The sequence below is a fragment of the Lissotriton vulgaris genome, chromosome 6 (assembly GCF_964263255.1).
Source record: "Lissotriton vulgaris chromosome 6, aLisVul1.2, whole genome shotgun sequence".
NCBI classification, from domain to species: domain Eukaryota; kingdom Metazoa; phylum Chordata; class Amphibia; order Caudata; family Salamandridae; genus Lissotriton; species Lissotriton vulgaris.
Window position 1 is genome coordinate 1,010,841,533 of NC_141694.1, and position 19,475 is coordinate 1,010,861,007.

At 41.1% G+C, this 19,475-nt stretch overlaps 1 protein-coding gene across 1 annotated transcript in view; it reads right to left on the reverse strand.

Moving 5' to 3' along the window:
• The window catches only part of LOC147708350 (uncharacterized), a 361,159-nt gene that overhangs the window by 135,779 nt on the left and 205,905 nt on the right, over positions 1–19,475 (reverse strand). The window contains exon 2 of the mRNA XM_086925726.1: positions 2,312–2,536. Within this exon, the coding sequence (XP_086781852.1) occupies positions 2,312–2,536 (225 nt within the window). The remainder of the gene's footprint in view (positions 1–2,311; positions 2,537–19,475) is intronic.

Genomic DNA, 19,475 nt, shown 5'->3' on the forward strand with positions numbered 1-19,475 from the left:
CGGAGGATGCCTCGACATTGAGCGCCGATAGCCAGACGACGATGGAGGCTGCCTCGACGCCGATGACTAGGCGACGGCGGAGGCTTCGATGTCAAAAACTCTACCTGAGCCTTCGACGACAGAGGTCTCGACGTTGAGCCGCCCTGCTTCAACAGTGACCTCTCTCTCGACGCTGCACATCGCCCGGTCGACACCGTTCCCGACGCCGAAGGAGAGGAGGTCGGGACTTTTTTCGACGTTAACCGCTTCTTAAGTCTCTTTGGAGACCTACCTCTCTCAGAAAGTCCATAAATCCTGCTTCTTTCTCTGTCCTTGATAGTTCTGGATGACAAGGACTGGCAGTGGACACAAGATGCTACCTCATGAGAGTCAGGTAGACAGCCAATACACACTGGATGTGTATCTGACCAAGCCTTCTTATGCCCACAGGCAGGGCAGGTGTCAAAAAGAGCCGTAGGCATTTTGACAAAAAATGTACCTTTTTTGAGCCCAAAAAAGGTATAACTATCTCTCTAGGGTAAAAACCCGTTGAGTGAGATAAAAAAAATTGAAGAAAACTCCAAGTAATTCGACAGAAAGTCAAAAAAAGGTGGGAGCTGTTAACCAGGGTCCTGACAGAAGGAGCCGGAAAGAACAACTGACCTAACTGTCACCCCTGAGGCATGATGGGAAGCCTGGGGTCAGGGCTGCCTTAAAGGCACAGTGCCAGTTTTTTGTTGAAAATGCTTTCATTTTCTATGTTATTGCTTTTCAATGCAGCCTGAGGCTAACAATGTCTTTTTATGGGCAATTTTCAGGAGTTATGAGTGGTTTTACTCATTAAAACTGAAAATTCAAAGGATATTTGATTTAATGTGTTCTTTGTTTCCTTTATAATTGCAGTACATGTACAAGGTTTTACATTGTGTTAGCCTCTTTTTGGGGCTGCATTGGTATGAGAAAAATAATATATGTACGTACATATATGTGGAGCTAGATATATGTGTTTTTACATATATATTTTTATATTGTTTCCGGGGTCCCGCACATGGGCGGGAACATTCAGTGCTTATGACTATTGATGAGGATCCCCTGGAAGAGAAGTTAATTTTTCAAAAGCACTGGAGTGCACTTTGTATTCATACCTCTGTGTGTTATAAATGAGATAGGTTTACCCTTTGCCACAAAGTAATATCATCAGATACTCATTTCCGAACCATCTTCAAGTCATCATGAGAAATCAAACCCTGTAAAGTAATGAGACAGTCATTTTCAAGTCATCCTGAAATCATCAAGCTGAGTTTCTAAACTCTGCTGATGACTTCTAGAGCTTGATGATGTCTGATGATGATGAAATGACTTCTAGAGTAGTTGGATGATCATCCGATGATTCTGGGATGGCTTCTAAAGTCATTCAGTTTGACCTGGGATGGGGCTCTCCCCTCCTTCAGGTTTGGATCCTCTATCCAGGTTTGGATCCTCTATCGCTCCCCATCCTGCACACAAGCCTAACTTCCTCACCCTTCTTCCTTTCCACCTCTCTCCGACTACTTTATGAAGAGGCTGTGGTAACATGTTAGCACATTGTAAATCATACAAATTAATAATTTGCTAGCAAGAGAGAGAGACTCGAGTGATAATTGTGCGTGATACAGAGACGAGGATTTTAACTTCAGAATAATACGCATTTGTGGTTTGTTTGTTTTTCCCATGCAGTTATCATTGCTTTGATATATCAGGGAGCTTCTGTCCTGTCGTAGAGGGTTGTTGTCCTTCTCTCCCTTGTGATGTTCTCTTCTGGTTTATTTGATGTTATTGTTGTTGCTGGTCCTGAATAATGTTTCCAGTAAGGATTGTGAAAGTAATAGTTATGCTATTCAGATGGCATTTGTGAGACTAGTGTCTACCATGACACTTTCTCGCATCTTTCTTCACTTCAAAAAGAAAGATTAGGAACTTGTAGAGAGAGGCTCCATCGCCTCTACATTGTCAGCTTTATCAAAAACAAAACATGCACATGGAGAGGTGTGCGGATTAGAAAATGTTTTGTAAATTGTTCTTGGATCAGCACACAGGTGGAAGTATCCAGTGTTGATGGATGTCAAATGTCAATATGTAGAAATGTACATATTTATATATGGCACACATGCACAGAGTCAGTATCTACAGCGGATAGGGGTTCTCATTACACAACAGATCATATAAAGCAGATGTGCAATACTTTGCTTGTTTAAATAAAGAGTTTCCTGTTTTCTACGTGCTACAGCTGCATGCATTGTTTAACTATAATACACGAGAAACATGGTTACATATTGGTATCACTAACACCTACCTTCAGTATTTGTTCAGCCTTTGCCTGAACTAAGTGAACCTGGAACTTCTTATAAGACTCCATCCTATAAGTATTGGCATATTTTAACTTTACAATGCTGGATTTCAATGTAACGGAATCAGATTTCACTACTTCATCGTATGTTTCATCTTCAGGAATGGCAGTATCTGAACCAACGATGTTATGGCTTACATCTTTCATTCTCTCTTTCAGAAGGGCTGCATACTTGCGTTTAAAAAGAAGAAGAATCTTGATTTTAAAATCTGAATGATGCATGTGTTTTTGCATATTCATAATGAGGAGGTATAGTCTATAAAACAAGTTGAGATTTACTATTTAATGGAGGTAAAAAATAATACTTGGCGTAGGAATCCATAACATTGAGTATTATCAATCATGCATAGTAGCTATCTTTTGAATCTCTTCCTAAATAGCACAAGAGCAATTGTATATAAAGAAAATTGTGTTTATTGCAGTCAGTGTTTCGGGACTATTAGGCAAAAACATTAATGAAATTCACATAGTGCTTGCTCTGTAACACTTTCAATGACTGGGGTTATCGTTCCGACATAAATTGACCCTACATTGTCCACCAAAGGCACTGAGATTCTTTCAAATAGCAGGCATCTAGATTACTTTCCTATATTCGGGTGACTAAACTATGGCACTTAACTGATATTAGGGGGCTTTGCTGCTTCTAGGTCTCAATCCTCCCATCTCATCTAGAGTCGACTATCTTTAGGGTAAGTTAATTTTAAAAAAAATACAGCACTACAGAGGCGGGTGGGAGACATTAATAGCACCTCATGTGATACTTTGTGACCTCTTTTAAACTGCTTCGAGTGGACTTGGAATGAATCACACAAACATTTAATACTTATTGGTGAATGCTTGAAACTAATTAGCTTTGCCCCCTCTCTCCTCTCTTGCTCTGCTAGGCTCAACAACATTTCCAGTGTCAAGTAACCTATTAATCACATACATACAGGAGGGGAACAGAAGTTGATTAGTTCATCATACAGTCTCTCGTATCATGAAATGTACAACACAAGTATGCCCTTCCGGAAAAGTGTCAATAACTTTCAATAGTTTGTGTTTACCTGACAATTTCAGGCAATGGCAAGCAATGTTCCCCAATTAGGGGCAGCACATTTTAGGATTCAGAGGTCCTCATCCACCTAGACAGAGTGCTTTAACATTGATACCTATTCCTCGTTGGGTGTGGGGGTGCAATACCAGACGGGCAGAAGCCGGTATAGCCTAATGAACTGCCCCGATGCCAGAATTGTCTCTTTTTATCCAGAGGGTTGATGGTAAATAGATTTGTCTAAAATATATCAAGTGATTAAAATTATCTATGGCAATCCTTGTTAATTTATTAACCAAGGGGAGCCGTCGGACCCTGTTTTGCCTGCCAGCAGGGGCCCGGGACTCAAACCCCCAGACTGCAAAGCGGCTTCTACGCTGCCACCGTTACCTCACTGCTTGGCACCAGGAAGCGCATAAGTTTGCTCAGGGCTCCCGCAGAGCAGAAGAACCATGGTATCATCCAGGATACCTAAATTATTATATCCCGTCTGTCCAAGGTAGAAAGGGATGTCCATCAGGGGACTTACCATATGTGTCAGACAGGACATCGGCCTTAATTTTCAGCTACTCCCGTTTGAATGCAAAGGCTGCCCGGGGGGCCACGTAGGGGGACCCTCCAACAGGGCGGCCGCCTTAGTGCCACAGGAAGGCACACTAGTCAGCACACTAGTGCCCATGGTCTAGGGGGTCATTCGGCCGTGACGTCCAGCGTAAACTAAAATCTCAGGGACTGGGCTCCTATTCTTATAGTAAGTTTAGCGGTTGGACTAACTCTAGGGTCCCACCTATGGGAGGACCTGGGGAGGGGGTGGTTACACCCCTTCCCCTTTGTCCAGTTTTGCGCCAGAGCTGGGGCTCAGTGCCCCAGCAACCGGTTTGAACTGGGAAATGCATGGAGCACCTTGTGTGCCCCAGGCAGTGTCTAAAAAGCATTCACTGAATGCAACCCGCCCTGCTCCAATACACTAAAGCCTGTCTGGGTAGGTGCTGGCACCTCCCTGGACAGGAAACCTATTGTCCAGGCCTCCACTGCCAGAGGTTCGTCCAGCAGCAGGAGGGCAGACTCGTGTCTGTGGCAGCAGCATCCATTTTGTAATGCTGGGGCTCTGTTTAACTTTAACCAGGTTTACCAGTAGTTACATGCCTTCTCCCTCTAGAAGGGTGGAATGCTACCCCCGCCGCCAGAACTGACGGGGGAGGGGGGTAGTATTCCAAAGTGTTTGACACCTTATACAACATGTTTTGATAAAGCCAAACCAAAGTTAGCATTAACCGCAAGGATTATAATGCACTTAAGAGTATATGGAATGGCTACATCATAGAAAAGCTAAGAAGAGATGGTTCCGAAAGCTGCAGAGGGGCTCAGCTCATGCTAGGGCACCCTCTCACACAAAACCTATCCCTCTGCCTCCAGGATTTTCAAAGCCTGCCATAAGAGTGACTTATAGGTTAATATGTATATATACTAATATAATAAAGAGAGAGCCCAAACCTTTGAGGCGGGTAATCTCAGGACCACAGCACCAATCACAACACCCAATACAGCGTTGGAAAGGGCAGTTGCAGCAGAAGGACATAGGCTATGCAGACGCCCACCATATACATCTAAAAGGTAAAAGAACTGTGCCAGCAAAGTAGTCCCTTTTGGGCGTGTCTGCGTTGGGCTGTGGGCGTGTGCTGGGGGCGTGACAAATGCTGTGGGCGTGTGGTACGTTCCGCCCTTCATGCCATGTCTCATATCGTGTGCTGCGGGCATGTGCTGGGGGCGTGGGCGTGTGCAGGGCGCGGGATTATGGAAAAAAAAGCAAGCGTTGTGCCCAATATTTCATTGTTTTTTCTTCCCAGGTTCTGTACATTACAGCTCCGGGTGGGCTTGCCCCGCACTCCCAGTGAAGTGCACCTGCTTTACTGTATGGAGGTCAGGCATGGCGCTATTCCCAAGGGCCAGAAGGAGCGCAAACAGGGGCCATTGTGCAGGAAATGTAATCTCACCTTAACTTCCAGTGACGTCTGAAGCGCACACTGGAGATTTTCCACTTCTGTTGCGCACACGCCTCGCGCCACGCACATCCGGCCACAAGGCTTGCCTCCACGGAAATAGCAAGAAAGGGACTATCCCTCCCCCGGGAATATGTGATGATATTCCGCAAACCAACATCCTGCATACCATCACTCCGCAATTTTTATAACGCAGGACTATTACTCCGCAAAGACATAATTTCTAAAACTTTTACAACGCTTATGACTTTATCACGCATGTCATTATAACGCAAATGCATGTGTGGTAAAGTCATATACATTATAAAAGTACATTATTAAAACTTCAAATATATGTTTGTATATATGTGTATTTATATATATAAATATATATATATATATATATATACATTTTTTTAATTTAATTAAAACATTTATTCTTTTAAATTGCATTTTTTATATTATTTTTACTTATTATTTTATTTTATTAACCTTTACACCCTAAAAACTAATCCCACCCTGCCCCCTTTAAATACCCATGCACCCCATAATCATAACCCACCCTTACTCCTTAAAATACCCCAACACCCTTAAACACGAACCCATCTTAACCCTATAAATATACCCTGTACCCCAAAACCCAAACCTACCCCTGAACCCTAAAAATAACCCCATACCCCAAAACCCAAACCTACCCCTGAATCCTAAAATACCCCTGTACCCCAAAACTCAAACCTAGCCCTGAACCCTAAAAATACCCCTGTACCCCAAAACCCAAACCTAGACCTGAACACTTAAAATACCCCTGTACCCCAAAACCCAAACCTACCCCTGAACCCTAAAAATACCCATATACCCCAAAACCCAAACCTAGCCCTGAACCCTAAAAATATCCATGTACCCCAAAACCCATACCTATCCCTAAACCCTAAAACTACCCCTGTACCTCAAAACCCAAAACTATATCTGAACCCTTAAAATACCCAAACACCCCAAAACATATACCTCAGTACCCCAAAACATATACCCCTATACCCATACTTACCTTATCCAAACATTAAATAAAAAACATGCTTTTACCATTCATGCATTTACAACGAATTTCGTTGTAAATGTATGCCTGGTAAAAGCATATAAAATGCAATGCCATGCGTTATAATGGCATTGCGGAGTCATGGTACTTTCGCAATGAAAGTATGCGGACTGATGGTATGTGGAAAGAAAGTTGCGGAATAATGGGTGTTTACCCTCCCCCGGTAAGTACATTGGTGGCACGGCCGACCACATCTCCAGCACCATATTCATATTTTTTCACCACCCATTTGAAAAATGCACAGGTCTCTCTCAATGATGGCCAGCACCGACATACACTTTTAGACACACCTCCCGCCACAAGTTCTAGAATTGCGAACTTTAGAGCTGGGGAGCTACGTTCGAATCTCGGCATCAGTTCAACATCCTGTGATTCCAGGCAAATCACTTTGTCTCCCCGTGCCTACCACAAATGAATGTGTTCTTCTGTAATGTAAATTGTGCTCATGCCATGTTGTCGAGTTAGCGCTATATAATACTGCAAGGAAAAATAAAGTAGGGAAACTCGAGTTCACACACTACTGAACGCGCACTCTTAAGTGCATCAGCAGTGCACTGTGAATCAGAGCGTTTCACAGACCTGTCACAGATAAGAAATGCTATCAAAACGAAATCCTACAAAACAAAATACTACTGGCCGGCAGCAATTCATACCCAGACAACGTCGGGACGGGCTGCTAGTATATATATATATATATACTGAACACTGTCATGTGAACAAGGCTCCTCGGAGCCGAAACGTCATGCAGCTTACTTGCACTCAATAAAGAGAAAATTGCACCTTAATCTGGTCTGTGTCTGCGTGTTCTGTGGCGTGGAGGATTCCTGGCTCACGGAAGAAAACGCTGTTCTTTGGATATATATATATATATATATATATATATATATATATATATATATATATATATATATATGCTGTGTGACCAAGAGCCCGTGAGCTCGAAATGCGTCTGTTTGTGCCCGAATAAATACTTTAGTCGTACCTGGCTGGTGTGGCTTGTCGTCCTTTCAGTGAGTGAAGAGGATTCTGTGGATATATATATATAGATAGATAGATAGATAGATAGATAGATAGATAGATAGATAGATAGATAGACAAGCTCCACGTACTAGGTTTGGAAGCTAAGCTAGTGGTGACAAATGGTCCCCTAGCACTCCAACGTGAGGCATGATCTATGTAGCCTCGTAGCAGTAAAGACAACATCTGTGAGTATATTGATCCACTACATGCACAACGTGCTTTAGGGTGCGCGTTGAGAAGATATACACACACGGCTGTGCCCCTGTCTGGGTCAGCTCACCAGTGGTCCTGAAGAAAGCCTCACGATTATCGTAATAGGATGAAACTAGTAGACCAACACTGTTTTTGACTGTGATATAGAGGGACAATTTTTACCTCAACTATATCCTATATGTTTTTTACCCATGCCATAGGACTCTTCAATTAAAACTTTTATAAGGGTATTTCCTATAGGCATTTTTAGCACATAATTCACTACACATAGCACTTGTTCACTAATACACGAAATCCCGCTCCGCTGTAGGCACTCAGTGATCCAGCTGGGCTCCGATGATGAAGCATGCCACCTACTAGGTAGGTGGGTGAGGGGTTTCTTAACAACAAAAGCTTGTTGTTAACATCAACTGACTAACCAGGCACCAGGGTAATATCCCTGACTTATACCTGCTTGAGGTCAGTTGGTATAGACATCACCAAATGCGCAGAATCAGGCCAATCACATTTGACAGAGCAGGGAACTGTGAGATTGTTGGACTTGGCCCTTTTTGTATGGTCATCCCTGAACTTTTTGCCTTCCTCCTGTATTTTGTCTGACCTGTTTTTGTTGGTTTTATGACTCTGGGCACTTTACCACTGCTGATCAGTGCTGAAGTGCATATGCTCTCCCTATTGTAAATTGATGTATGGATTAGTGACTCTGTGATTGGCTGGTTTGGTTTACTTGTCAGACCCTAGTACAGTGCATTGAGTGTGCCCAGGGCTTGTAAATCAAATGCTGCTGGTGGGCTTCCAGCACTGGTTGTGCCACCCACAGAAGCAGCCTGTAAAGGTGTGTTTCAGGTCTGCCATTGCAGAGCCTATGTTCAGTCTGGTACTGCCATATTGACTACTTGCCAGTCCCTAAACCTTCACTTTTCTGCATATTAGTCACCCCTATGGTAGGCCCAAGGGCAGGGTGCATTGTAGGTAAAAGGTAGGACAAGCCCTGATGTGTGTGGCATGCCATGATAGTTAATTACAGCCATTTTTGTTTTTCACTATTGCAAGGTTACCTGTTCCCCATAGGCCAGAATGGACAGTTTGCTTATAACATCTTATAATCCTAACTGACTCAGGGAATTAGGTAGAAATTCGAGTTTAGTATGCCTGAATGATAAAATACATCTTTTAGTTTAGTTGGTTTTAACATTCTGTGTTTGAAAATACCACTTTTAGAAAGTAGGTACTTTCTTGCCTAACTGTCCAAGCCTGCCTCTGCTAGGTTGTGTATTCCTTGTCTGGAGCTTGAGAGACAGGGGCTGGGGATTCCAGGAGACAGGGTGAGTAAGCACAGGGCTAAATTGAGCTATCTGCATATATGGGTGGGAGGAGATGCACCTAGGACCTGAATAGGGCTTTGTCTGCCTTCCACAATGCCGGCTCCACCTCCTGTGGTGCATCTGATGTCTGATGGACTGGGTACAGGACCCTCTGCCTTCAGAGGACAAAGTATTTGCTAGTATAAATATTGGGACCCAGACCCAAGAACTTTAGATCACTTTTGGGAAACAAGAAGAACCTTTGTAAAATTATACAGTTATGATTTTTCCTGAGATAAAAAAAAAAGTTGGGGTCAACCAGAAAGCGAGATGGATGTTCCACACACTCTCCTGCTACCACGTACACAAGACTATATTTAATACGGACATACCCGCCTGCTTACTACATCTGGATCCTGAACAAATGGAGGTAGCGACCTACCCGCCTCCCCCTTACATCACCCAACATGTTCTTTCTACCATATCTGTCCTCACAAAACCCGTTTAGACCGGATTGGAATTATCACCGGTCCAGGGATATCGCACATTGTATTATTCTTTTCCATACAGCCGTGTAGAGTCATGGGATAATTCCCAGGTGACGAAACACGTGTCGGCTGGTTTTCTTATTCTATCTATTCTAAGAATTATAAAAAATTCAACATAGAACCTACTTGGGCGACCCCCAACATTTTTTTTATCTCAGGAAGAATCATAACTGTATACTTTTACTCTGAACGTGTGCCCAGGACTTGGTTTCAATTTTTAGTGTGGGGCCGCACCCACACACTTCCAGGGGTTGTTTGGGTTTTTCCTTGACCTGGCAGCACCGTAACTATTCTCTTGTATCCCATACTCTACCGCGAACCAGCTTGAGTGCCATTCTTCCTGCCTTACTCAAAACCCTACGCAGAATCAGCACAACATTTTCCTTTTTGATCGGCAGATCTATTCACAAATCTGAGGAACTGCTATGGGGGGTTTCTTTCTCTCCAAGCTAAGCAAACCTCTCCATGGGATGGTGAGACAGAACCATAGCTCGAGGAGAAGGGAAAGAGAAATACACTGAAAGAATACATATTTGGCTTCATTTTATAGGCGACTTGTTTATCATTTGAAATTGATATATTTTGTTTTAAATATGATGAACTACATTTCCCATAATGCCTTATTATGGGCTCAAATGGGTGTTACATATTTAAATGTAATCAAGGTAGGACTCACCTAACCGTGATCAAGACTGAAAAGTTGAAATGCGTTGGTGTTTCTGGTATCAGTAAAGAAATCTGCTTAAACAAACTCCTGGAGTGTGTGTGTGTGTGTGTGTGTGCGTGGGTGTGTGTGTATATATATATATATATATATATATCATATATAATATATATTTAATATATATATCATATATAATATATATATATATATCACATCCTAAGAACTCCTTCTAGAAACCAGAGCCCATGGGGGGTGGAGCGTTTGCCGGTGGAGAAGACCAGCTGTCAAATCCATCATGCAATAAAGTAGATCAAGAAGCATTCCAATTAGCAAAAAGGGGATTTATTACACATCATAAATCAACACGTCACAGAGGATTTACAATGTGTAATAAATTCCTTTTTGCCCATTGGAATGCTTCTTGATTCTTTGGCCTGAGAGCACGGATCTACTTTACTGCATGCTGGAGATATATACTTGCTCTTCAGTGTGCTCCTGCTTGTGTCGGCTGACACACATTTATCGCTGACTGTGCTCCGGATGTGTAACGTGGCTCACTACCGCGTACAGGAGACACCCAAGGTGTGTGGCACAACGGCGGTGGAAAACTTTGCTGCGTATTATTTTGCCCGCCAGCCCCAACGCTATGACGGATTTCCATTTTCCTACTTCGATTCGAAACTAATCACGCATTGGACACTTTGCGGAGCTATGACCACATACCACATATGCCGCCGGCTATGATGTTTGGGAGTGCACGGCTCGGAGGACCCGCGCGCACCCCACACAAAGTTCTCGGTAAGCGCTGCTTCGGTTTCTGTGTTCCGCTTGTTTGTATTATCTGTAGCGTTAACCTTAAAATCAAGCCATGCTCAAGATATATGTATCCCCCCTCAGCTCTTTGTTAAAGTACCTACTTGCAGCGTAATAATGTCCTCGGTGATGGAAAGAGAGGAGGCTGATTTAAGCATTTTTAAAGAAGGAGCCACACCCACTAAGGGTATTTTGAAGGAGTCAGGTAACCCCCTAAACCCTCCGAGCAACATAAAAATCCTCTATCAGACACTTGAAAAAACAACTGAAAAAGAAATAAGAAAATGGTGGGATGGAACGTCCCTCGAAAGATATCTAGAGGTTGGACGTATCCCAAGAGGTTTACGCATTTTCACAGTGCAGTCTTAAGGAAAATCCTGACCCTCAGCTACTGCAAGATTGGGCAGATTATACAACTGAATCAGCAAGAGGGATGATGAGAATTTTAGTGAAAAATGCCTGGAGTGATCAGAAGAAATTGCTGGAAGAGATCAAAAATCTGGAAGATCTAATCAGCAAAGATAAGGACAGGAAACAAAGTGATGAACTTAGGACAGCCATGATAAACAGACTCAAAGAATATGAAAACGGAATAAGTCATTGCAAACAAACTACATTCCAGCTCGACGAAGAAGACTATAAATCAGGGTGCATCCTGACCTTTGCTTGAAAATACGATGCACCAAGGAAAGAAATGACAAAGAAGGAAACCAGTGTAACTTTCAGAAACCTCGGAATCTGAGATTGAAACCTCTGAAGGTGAACTATCAACTAGTGAAGAAGCAAGGGACACTAATGTAGAGTCTACTACTTTTTTTTAAGAGTTCAAAGTGATCTGCGAAAGTCACCAAAGACCGGCCCAACGGACTCACCCTCAAAAGCCAAAAAAAATCCGTAAAACAAGACGCGGCAAGAGAGGATGAAGAGGTATCAACATCCAGGGTGACCCGCAGCAAAGGCAACAGGGGCAAGAGATGATAGAGAAAAGTGTCATCAACTTATCGGATCAGATTTTAAATGAGAAGGAACTGAAGGTACTCCAATTAAGACTTACCTTCTGCCCAACATCAGACTTTAATTATGTTGAAACCAGGCTAGACCTGTTCAAGTTTATTCGCAAGTTAAAGCTTCAAAAAATACATCTACTACATCCTAAAAAACAGCAGAGACTGAAACATCAAGTATGTCTCAAACTGACATTCTTACTGGCAATGATTTAGAATCATTAAGACTACTCCAAAGTTTAGCAACATCAAGTCATGGATATGACCCCTATGACGGAGGGGGAATAGAATCCAGTACATCCTATGCGAGAACAGAGCAGGCCAGTGGTAATAGTGGACAGAAACGAAAATCTAGAATGTGTCCACAGACGCCATTTGATGCCATTGATGTCTTTAATGATGCTATAATACAGGACTTGAAAAAGCTTCAACAAAATGCGGACAAGGACAGGCGTTTCAACATCACTGCTAAACAATGGCAAGCTATTCAAAGTCTGAAACAGGATAACTCCATAGTAGTAAAGCCATTTGATAAAGGGGGTAACATTGTGGTCTTTCCGAAGGAACAATACATCAGGGAGGCTCTCAATCAATTGGAAGATTGTGACTGTTATTTACCTACCACTAGGAGAGAGTACTCAAACTGTGTTGAAACCTTCCATCAGAACCTGCGAGAATTGAGAGTTGAAGGAATGTTGGACATTAAGTAATTTGATTTTTTTAAAACTCTTTTTATTGATAGATTGCACAGAAGACACAGCACTCCGTGCCCCGGAGGAACTGCAACAACCATATCATAGCATAATCAGCGATCCATATAGCTTCTTAAAACCTAAACCGAACCCCTCACCAACCGGCCCACCCCCACCCTCAACCCAAGCCCCCCCACCCTCAACCCAGGCCCCCCAATCCCCCCCCAAGCACAATGTCTCTTTATTCCTGTGGAAAGAATTGCATATAAATAGCAGTGTGTATCAGGTCGCCCCCATGTCCCCATCATATCTGCCCCTCTGCGTCTCTTAACAATGCTGGCTGTTCCAGCCAGAGTTCCCTGTAATCTGCCCATCAAGTAATTTGATTTTTGATGTGTGAATACCCCACACTACCCACGTTTTATCACCTCCCCAAGGTTCATAAAGATCTACTGTGGCCCCCTGGAAGACCAATAGTTGCATCCATAAATAGTCTTCTTGAGAATTGTTCTATTCATTTGGACTTCTTTCTTGCACCTTGGGTTAGGAATTTCAGTTCATATATTGGGGATACTCAGGATTTCTTGAGACTACTTGCGGGCGTGAAATGGGAACCAGATGTGTTGCTTATGACACTCGACATTACTAGCTTGTACACTTGTATTAATCACAGTCAAGGTATAACATCTGTCAAGAAGTTCCTAAACAAGCGCCATCTAAAGTACCAAAAACATAATGAAATGCTTCTAAAAACGTTAGCCTTCTGCTTGGAAAATAATATATTTATTTTCGCAGGTCAGCTATATAAACAACAACAGCACGGTACCGCGATGGGCACATGCTTCGCCCCCAGCTATGCAAACCTTTTCATTGGCTGGTGAGAAGAGCACGTGGCCTGGAGGGAGGAACCAGAGAGGTGGATGGACAAAGTGGTGTTTTGGACCCGGTACATCGATGGCCTTTTCATCGTATGGAAGGGCTCACACTCCTCGACTGAGGAATTCATAACATTTCTTAACACCAATGACCTCAACTTAGTATTCAGTGGCCAGATAAGCAGTACTCAGGTCTTTTATTTAGATCTAGAGGTTTACATTAAGAACTTGGAGATTCTAACACGACTTTACAGAAAACCGATTGTTGGGAACGCTTTGCTTCATGCCAAAAGTTTCCACCCTAAAAGTATGATTCAGAATATTCCTTATGGGGAACTTTTGCGCATGAAGCGAAATTGTTCATCGGAAAAAGATTACATCACAGTGCAAATGGAGGTATGCGTACGTTTTAAGGCAAGAGGTTATGCTCATAGCTCTCTAGACACTGCGATTAAGAAAGTAGAGAAATCAATCAGCCACAGCACGTATGATTACGTGCTTTAATACACAGTCTGCAAAAACAGTGCAAATATTCTGTAAGAACTCGCACATTCTTAAAACGGACAGCATCCTGAAAAATCAGATTTCAAAGCAGCCATTAATAACATATAGAAGGTCAAAATCCATTATGGATTTACTAGTTTCTAGCCACTATCAATGTACAGTTAAATTTAAAGAACTAATAAATTGGTTCTTTCCCTGCATGAAATGCAAGGCGTGCAAATAAAGCTACAAAAAGATATCATAAGAGATACCCAGTAAAAGTTTAAAAACCATGAGAAGCAAAAACAAAATACTGAATTGCAACTCAGAATTTACAGTGTATTGCTTAGAGTGCCCATGCATGAAGAAATATATCGGTAGCACTATAAATGCAACAAAGAAGCGAGTGCTAGAGCACATGCGGGCGATAACTAATAAAGGTAAAGCTTATCCAGTGGCAGGTCACTTTGAGGAATGTCATTCAAGTAACCGTGATCTTTTAACTTTCTATTGCTTGGATCAAATACCTAAAAATGAGAGAGGGGGAGATAGGGTTAGGAGACTACGTGCCCTAGAGTCCAGATATATCATCGAAATGGGCACTATGTCCCCTCAGGGCCTGAATAACGATGAGGAGTTATGGTCCCATTTGGAGTAAATTCCAAGCACTGAGATATATGGCTGGGTATACCAATAACATTTTTGATCATTGGGTACCACTATAGTTTTCCCCTTTTTAATAAGCCTCTGTAACTATATATTTTTCCTATTAGGGAAGCTTCGTAATGGTACACCCTGTATAGTTTTTTGAGGTGAAACAATGGAGGATGCTATACATGTGTCATCCTAAGTGTCTACACTGTATACATGAACTTAAGGACATTTAGCTGCTCATTTTATAATTCTTATTATTATCTTTTTTGTACTTCTCTTAGGGTTAAAATCAGGGGTAACACTCCTTCACTTGCCAGGTAGATTGTAAAAGATAGGAATTCAGAAAGAAAAATTACTATGTGCTCCGATCTGATTATGTATAGCAACATTAGTGTAAAGATGAACTTCGCCTCCTCCTCTCCACACTAAATTAAGCCCGTTCAGGGATCAATGGCTTGGCACAATAGTCCCATTTCTCTTAAAATTGTGGTGCAAATATATTCTTAAGAAATGAGAGAATAGCACACATAATACTGTTGTCATTAGATAATATACACAATGAAGGATAAATCGATATATATGGGAATAGTAAATTGTTACGTCTCACTTTTTTCAAAACATTATATTGATGTACATACTTTTTAATGTTGAAATTGGGACATTATGTGCTTTGCTCTCGATATAAAGAGCTAGGTAACACTGTGGATGCATTTTTTTCATCATACTGCATTGCATGTTAAGATGACCAACATGAAATCATAGCATAGAGCATCTATTATGCCGTCTTCTATGTTTACCATTTCCTTTTCTAATTGCACTTGCACTTTTTCACTTTAAAATGGTGGTACTTTATTGAAGTCATTGACATTGACAAAGCCAGGGCGGCAAAACATGTCTGTCAACGCTGGAGTTTTTTTTTTAGAAAATGAAATAAATACATTTTTGCACGGACTTGCTCTTGAGTGTGTGAGTGTGCTCCTGCTTGTGTCGGCTGACACGCCTTTATCGCTAACTGTGCTCCGGATATATATATATATATATATTCACTGAAAAAAACATAGGTTTCACACCAGTTATAGTTACCTGGAAATTTTACTGACATAAAACCATTGAAATTCCCACGTTATAGTTAGTTGGACTCACTATAACTTGCGCGTGTAATGCACTGCTGATGACATCACATATTACATCACTCATGACATGGTCAGTGACATCACTCATGACATCACTGATGACACCATCCAGTGAATGTGTGTCTTTCTGAAAAATAAACATGTTTTATATATGTATATGTAAAGGTTGATGGAAGAATAAATGTTTCAATAAGTGTCTTAATGGATGTTTTAAAAATAAAAAAATTGATTGGTTAACTGGCTTATTAAGTGTATCCTAGTGAATACATATATTAGCGAGTATTGTTTAAATATTTAAATGTTTGTATCAGTGTTTCACTTTGTGTATAAGTGGCTGCATGGGTTGGTGAGTAGCTACATGTGTGTGTATATGAGTTATTAGATGTTTTTTTAGTATCAGTATAAGTGTCTGTAAGATTTGGTGGGGGTGTTACTTAGCACATAGATGCATCAATAACTGACTCACTGTTTGTATGTGTTTTGAAGACAGCATATGTGCCGGACTGTATGGGTGAATGAGTGTGTATATGTATGTGTTAGTAAGTGAATGACTGTCTTACTATTGTCTTTATCAGTAACTACATATGTTTTAATCTAGTATAGGTGATTATTGATGTATATAAGTGAGTATATGTGAGAGTGAGATATTGAAAGAGTTCCTGTTTAAATAAATATATGTTTCTATAAGTGATTGTTTAAGAGAGTAAGTATTTGTAAGTTTCCTTAGAAGTAAGGTGGTAGTGTATGTATAGCTGTATATGCAAATAAATGGATGTTCAATAGTTTATTTGCATGTGTGAGTATGTGTGTGAGCAACTTTTGGAAGACTGTTGGTGTGTTAACGGATGTATAGGTGTCTCACTACATATGATGAGTGAGTATATGTATGAGTGACTATATAGAAGTGTTGGTGAATGAGTGGATGTGTATATAGAAGGTGGAATTACTGAATTGGTTGTTGTAGCTGGTATAGGTATCTCCACTTTTTTGAAAATGTTAGTTTCTATTTTTCAATATGTGTTTCAAGGGTTACTTTACAGTGAAAGGAGGTCAGTCTCTCTGTCACAAGGATCGTGTCATCAGTGATGTCATGAGTGATGTCACTGACCATGTCATGAGTGATGTAATATGTGATGTCATCAGCAGTGCATTACACGCGCAAGTTATAGTGAGTCCAACTAACTATAACGTGGGAATTTCAATGGTTTTATGTCAGTAAAATTTCCTGGTAACTATAACTGGTGTGAAACCTTTGGTTTTTTCTGTGAATTTCATAGGTTTTTTAACTGCTAATTCCTAACTTTTTATAGGGCTTCATACCTATGTATTTGTTAGTGAATTTCTAAGGTTATTTTTTCGCAAATGTCTATAGCTGAGAAAGGTATGTTGTTCTAAAAATGAACCCTAAATTGTATATTAATATAATATATATATATATATATTTAAAGTACATATATATATTTTTTTATTTCACTCTGGTGCGCTCCCGGTGCGCGTACCGGTGAGCGCCCCGGTGCGTGTACTGGGGCGCGTTCCGTCAGCGCACTTAAAAAAAAAAGAAAAAAAAAATAATGAAGGAGTGAGCATGAGGAATGAGGACAAAGAGAGTGGTGTAAAGAGAAAGAGAGCAGGAGGGAGAAACATAGAGGGACTATCTGAATCCACCAATCATTGCTTGTGAACAGCAGGGAAACTCCACAATTATTTTTCTATAAACTCCTACTGTTCCAACTGCCATTTCATTCCCACACTTCATCTGACTGCACCAGAACCTTCTCACATCATGTATTTTGTATGGATTATTGGACATAGCTACATCCACTGGGCTCAAAGGTATGCAGCAAGGAGAAATGATCACAACCGTGATTTATCAAATGTGGAAATCAAGTGGATTGGCCAGAGAGGATTGAGATGTCATCAATTGATACCATTGGTGAAAACCTTTTTGCATCTGCCAAACCCTGACCTCTTAATAGTGCACTGTGGTGGAAATGATTTGGGCACTATGACTGGGGTTGGTCTGGAAATGCTTTTAAAGGACACCTTTGATCAATTGATGACACTTTTTCCACAAACTGCCTTGGTATATTCCAATATATGCCAAAGACAGAAATGGAACTGGTCCAACCAATTTTGTCCACAATTTGAGAAAGCACGGAAACATGTGAATAAATCTGTTTCTACTTACATGAGAGACTTTGGAATGGGTTCAATATACAACAACAACTTGCGTTACAACATGCAAGACATCTACAGAGGAGATGGTGTGCACTTCTCAGATGAGGGGAATAGAATATTCCTCCTGAATTTAAGACTGTGCATTGGAACCTACTTGTAGGTACCTAAATCAGCCACAGAACCCAAAAGCTCTTTTCAGAGCTACCCTACCTCTGATCATTCAAAACGTTTATCTTTTACTAACTTTTTTCACTACTATTTACCAAAGTACGCTCCCCGGTACGCTTAACGGTGCGCGTACCGGGCGCTCCCCCCGCGAATTTTTTTAAAAATGTATTTTATTTTAGGCCTATATGAGCGTCCTAAGCCCCCCTCAGAAAACCTAGAGGGTCAGGAAGTATCTACCGTGCCCCCTTCTACCCATTCCCAACGTTGTTTGTCCTCCATCTTGTGTCTCAATTCTACCGAAACACAAAATGGAGGGCTCCCGTAACGCTGCCGGTGCGCGTACCGGGGCGCACACCGGTAAGCGCTCCCAAAAAAAAGGTGGGAAAGTAATTTACAGAAAAACCACTGGAGACACTTACACCAAATATAGAATACGCCCTACTACATAGCAGTCCCTACCATTTACCCAAATTTGGTGGTATTCCATTGAGCCATTTGGGCTGTAGCCCTGTCTAAATATCCTGAGGTAAATTACATGACAAAAACACATATGAAACTGTTTGAATTTTCAACCAATTAAAATGTTACTTACATTTTGTACTTTTATGTGCTGACATTTGATTGGTTAAGTACATGAATATATATGAAAAATGAGAGGGAAACACAGCCATTTTGACTAACACTACCTAAGGTACATTTGGAAGAAATTTTGACAGAAAACTTCAACTACTTTGAAGAAGGTAAGTTGTTAATTTGAAAGGAGAACTATGTTATGCACTTTAAGTTAATTTGGGAAAACGTTTTCAGATACTTATATACTGTCCCTCTGTAAGAGTTAGAGATTGAGATAGGCTTGTTTATTATAAATATGGATTGAGTTAGGCTTCTCTGGTATAATTATGAATTTACTTAGGCTTCATCACAGGCACTTTTTAAGAGTTCTACTTTCTGCCTGAAACCATACACTGCCCAAAGATAACTTCACTCTTAAAAACTCACAAGTACCTGTCTGAACTTAAACCCAACAGTGCCCTATCTCTACATATATATTTACTTTGTATGCAATTTACAGCAACAAAATTGAAGGAGAACAGGATATTTCTTTTGAAATTGTTTTGGACAACAACACAGAAGAAAAAATTGCTGAAAATGATAACTGTGATTTTATGGATGAGTCTCTGGACATGAATTAGTTCAGTGTGTGGAATCAATGGAATCACAGAATGAAAATGAGGACATTCCAGATAATATATTGT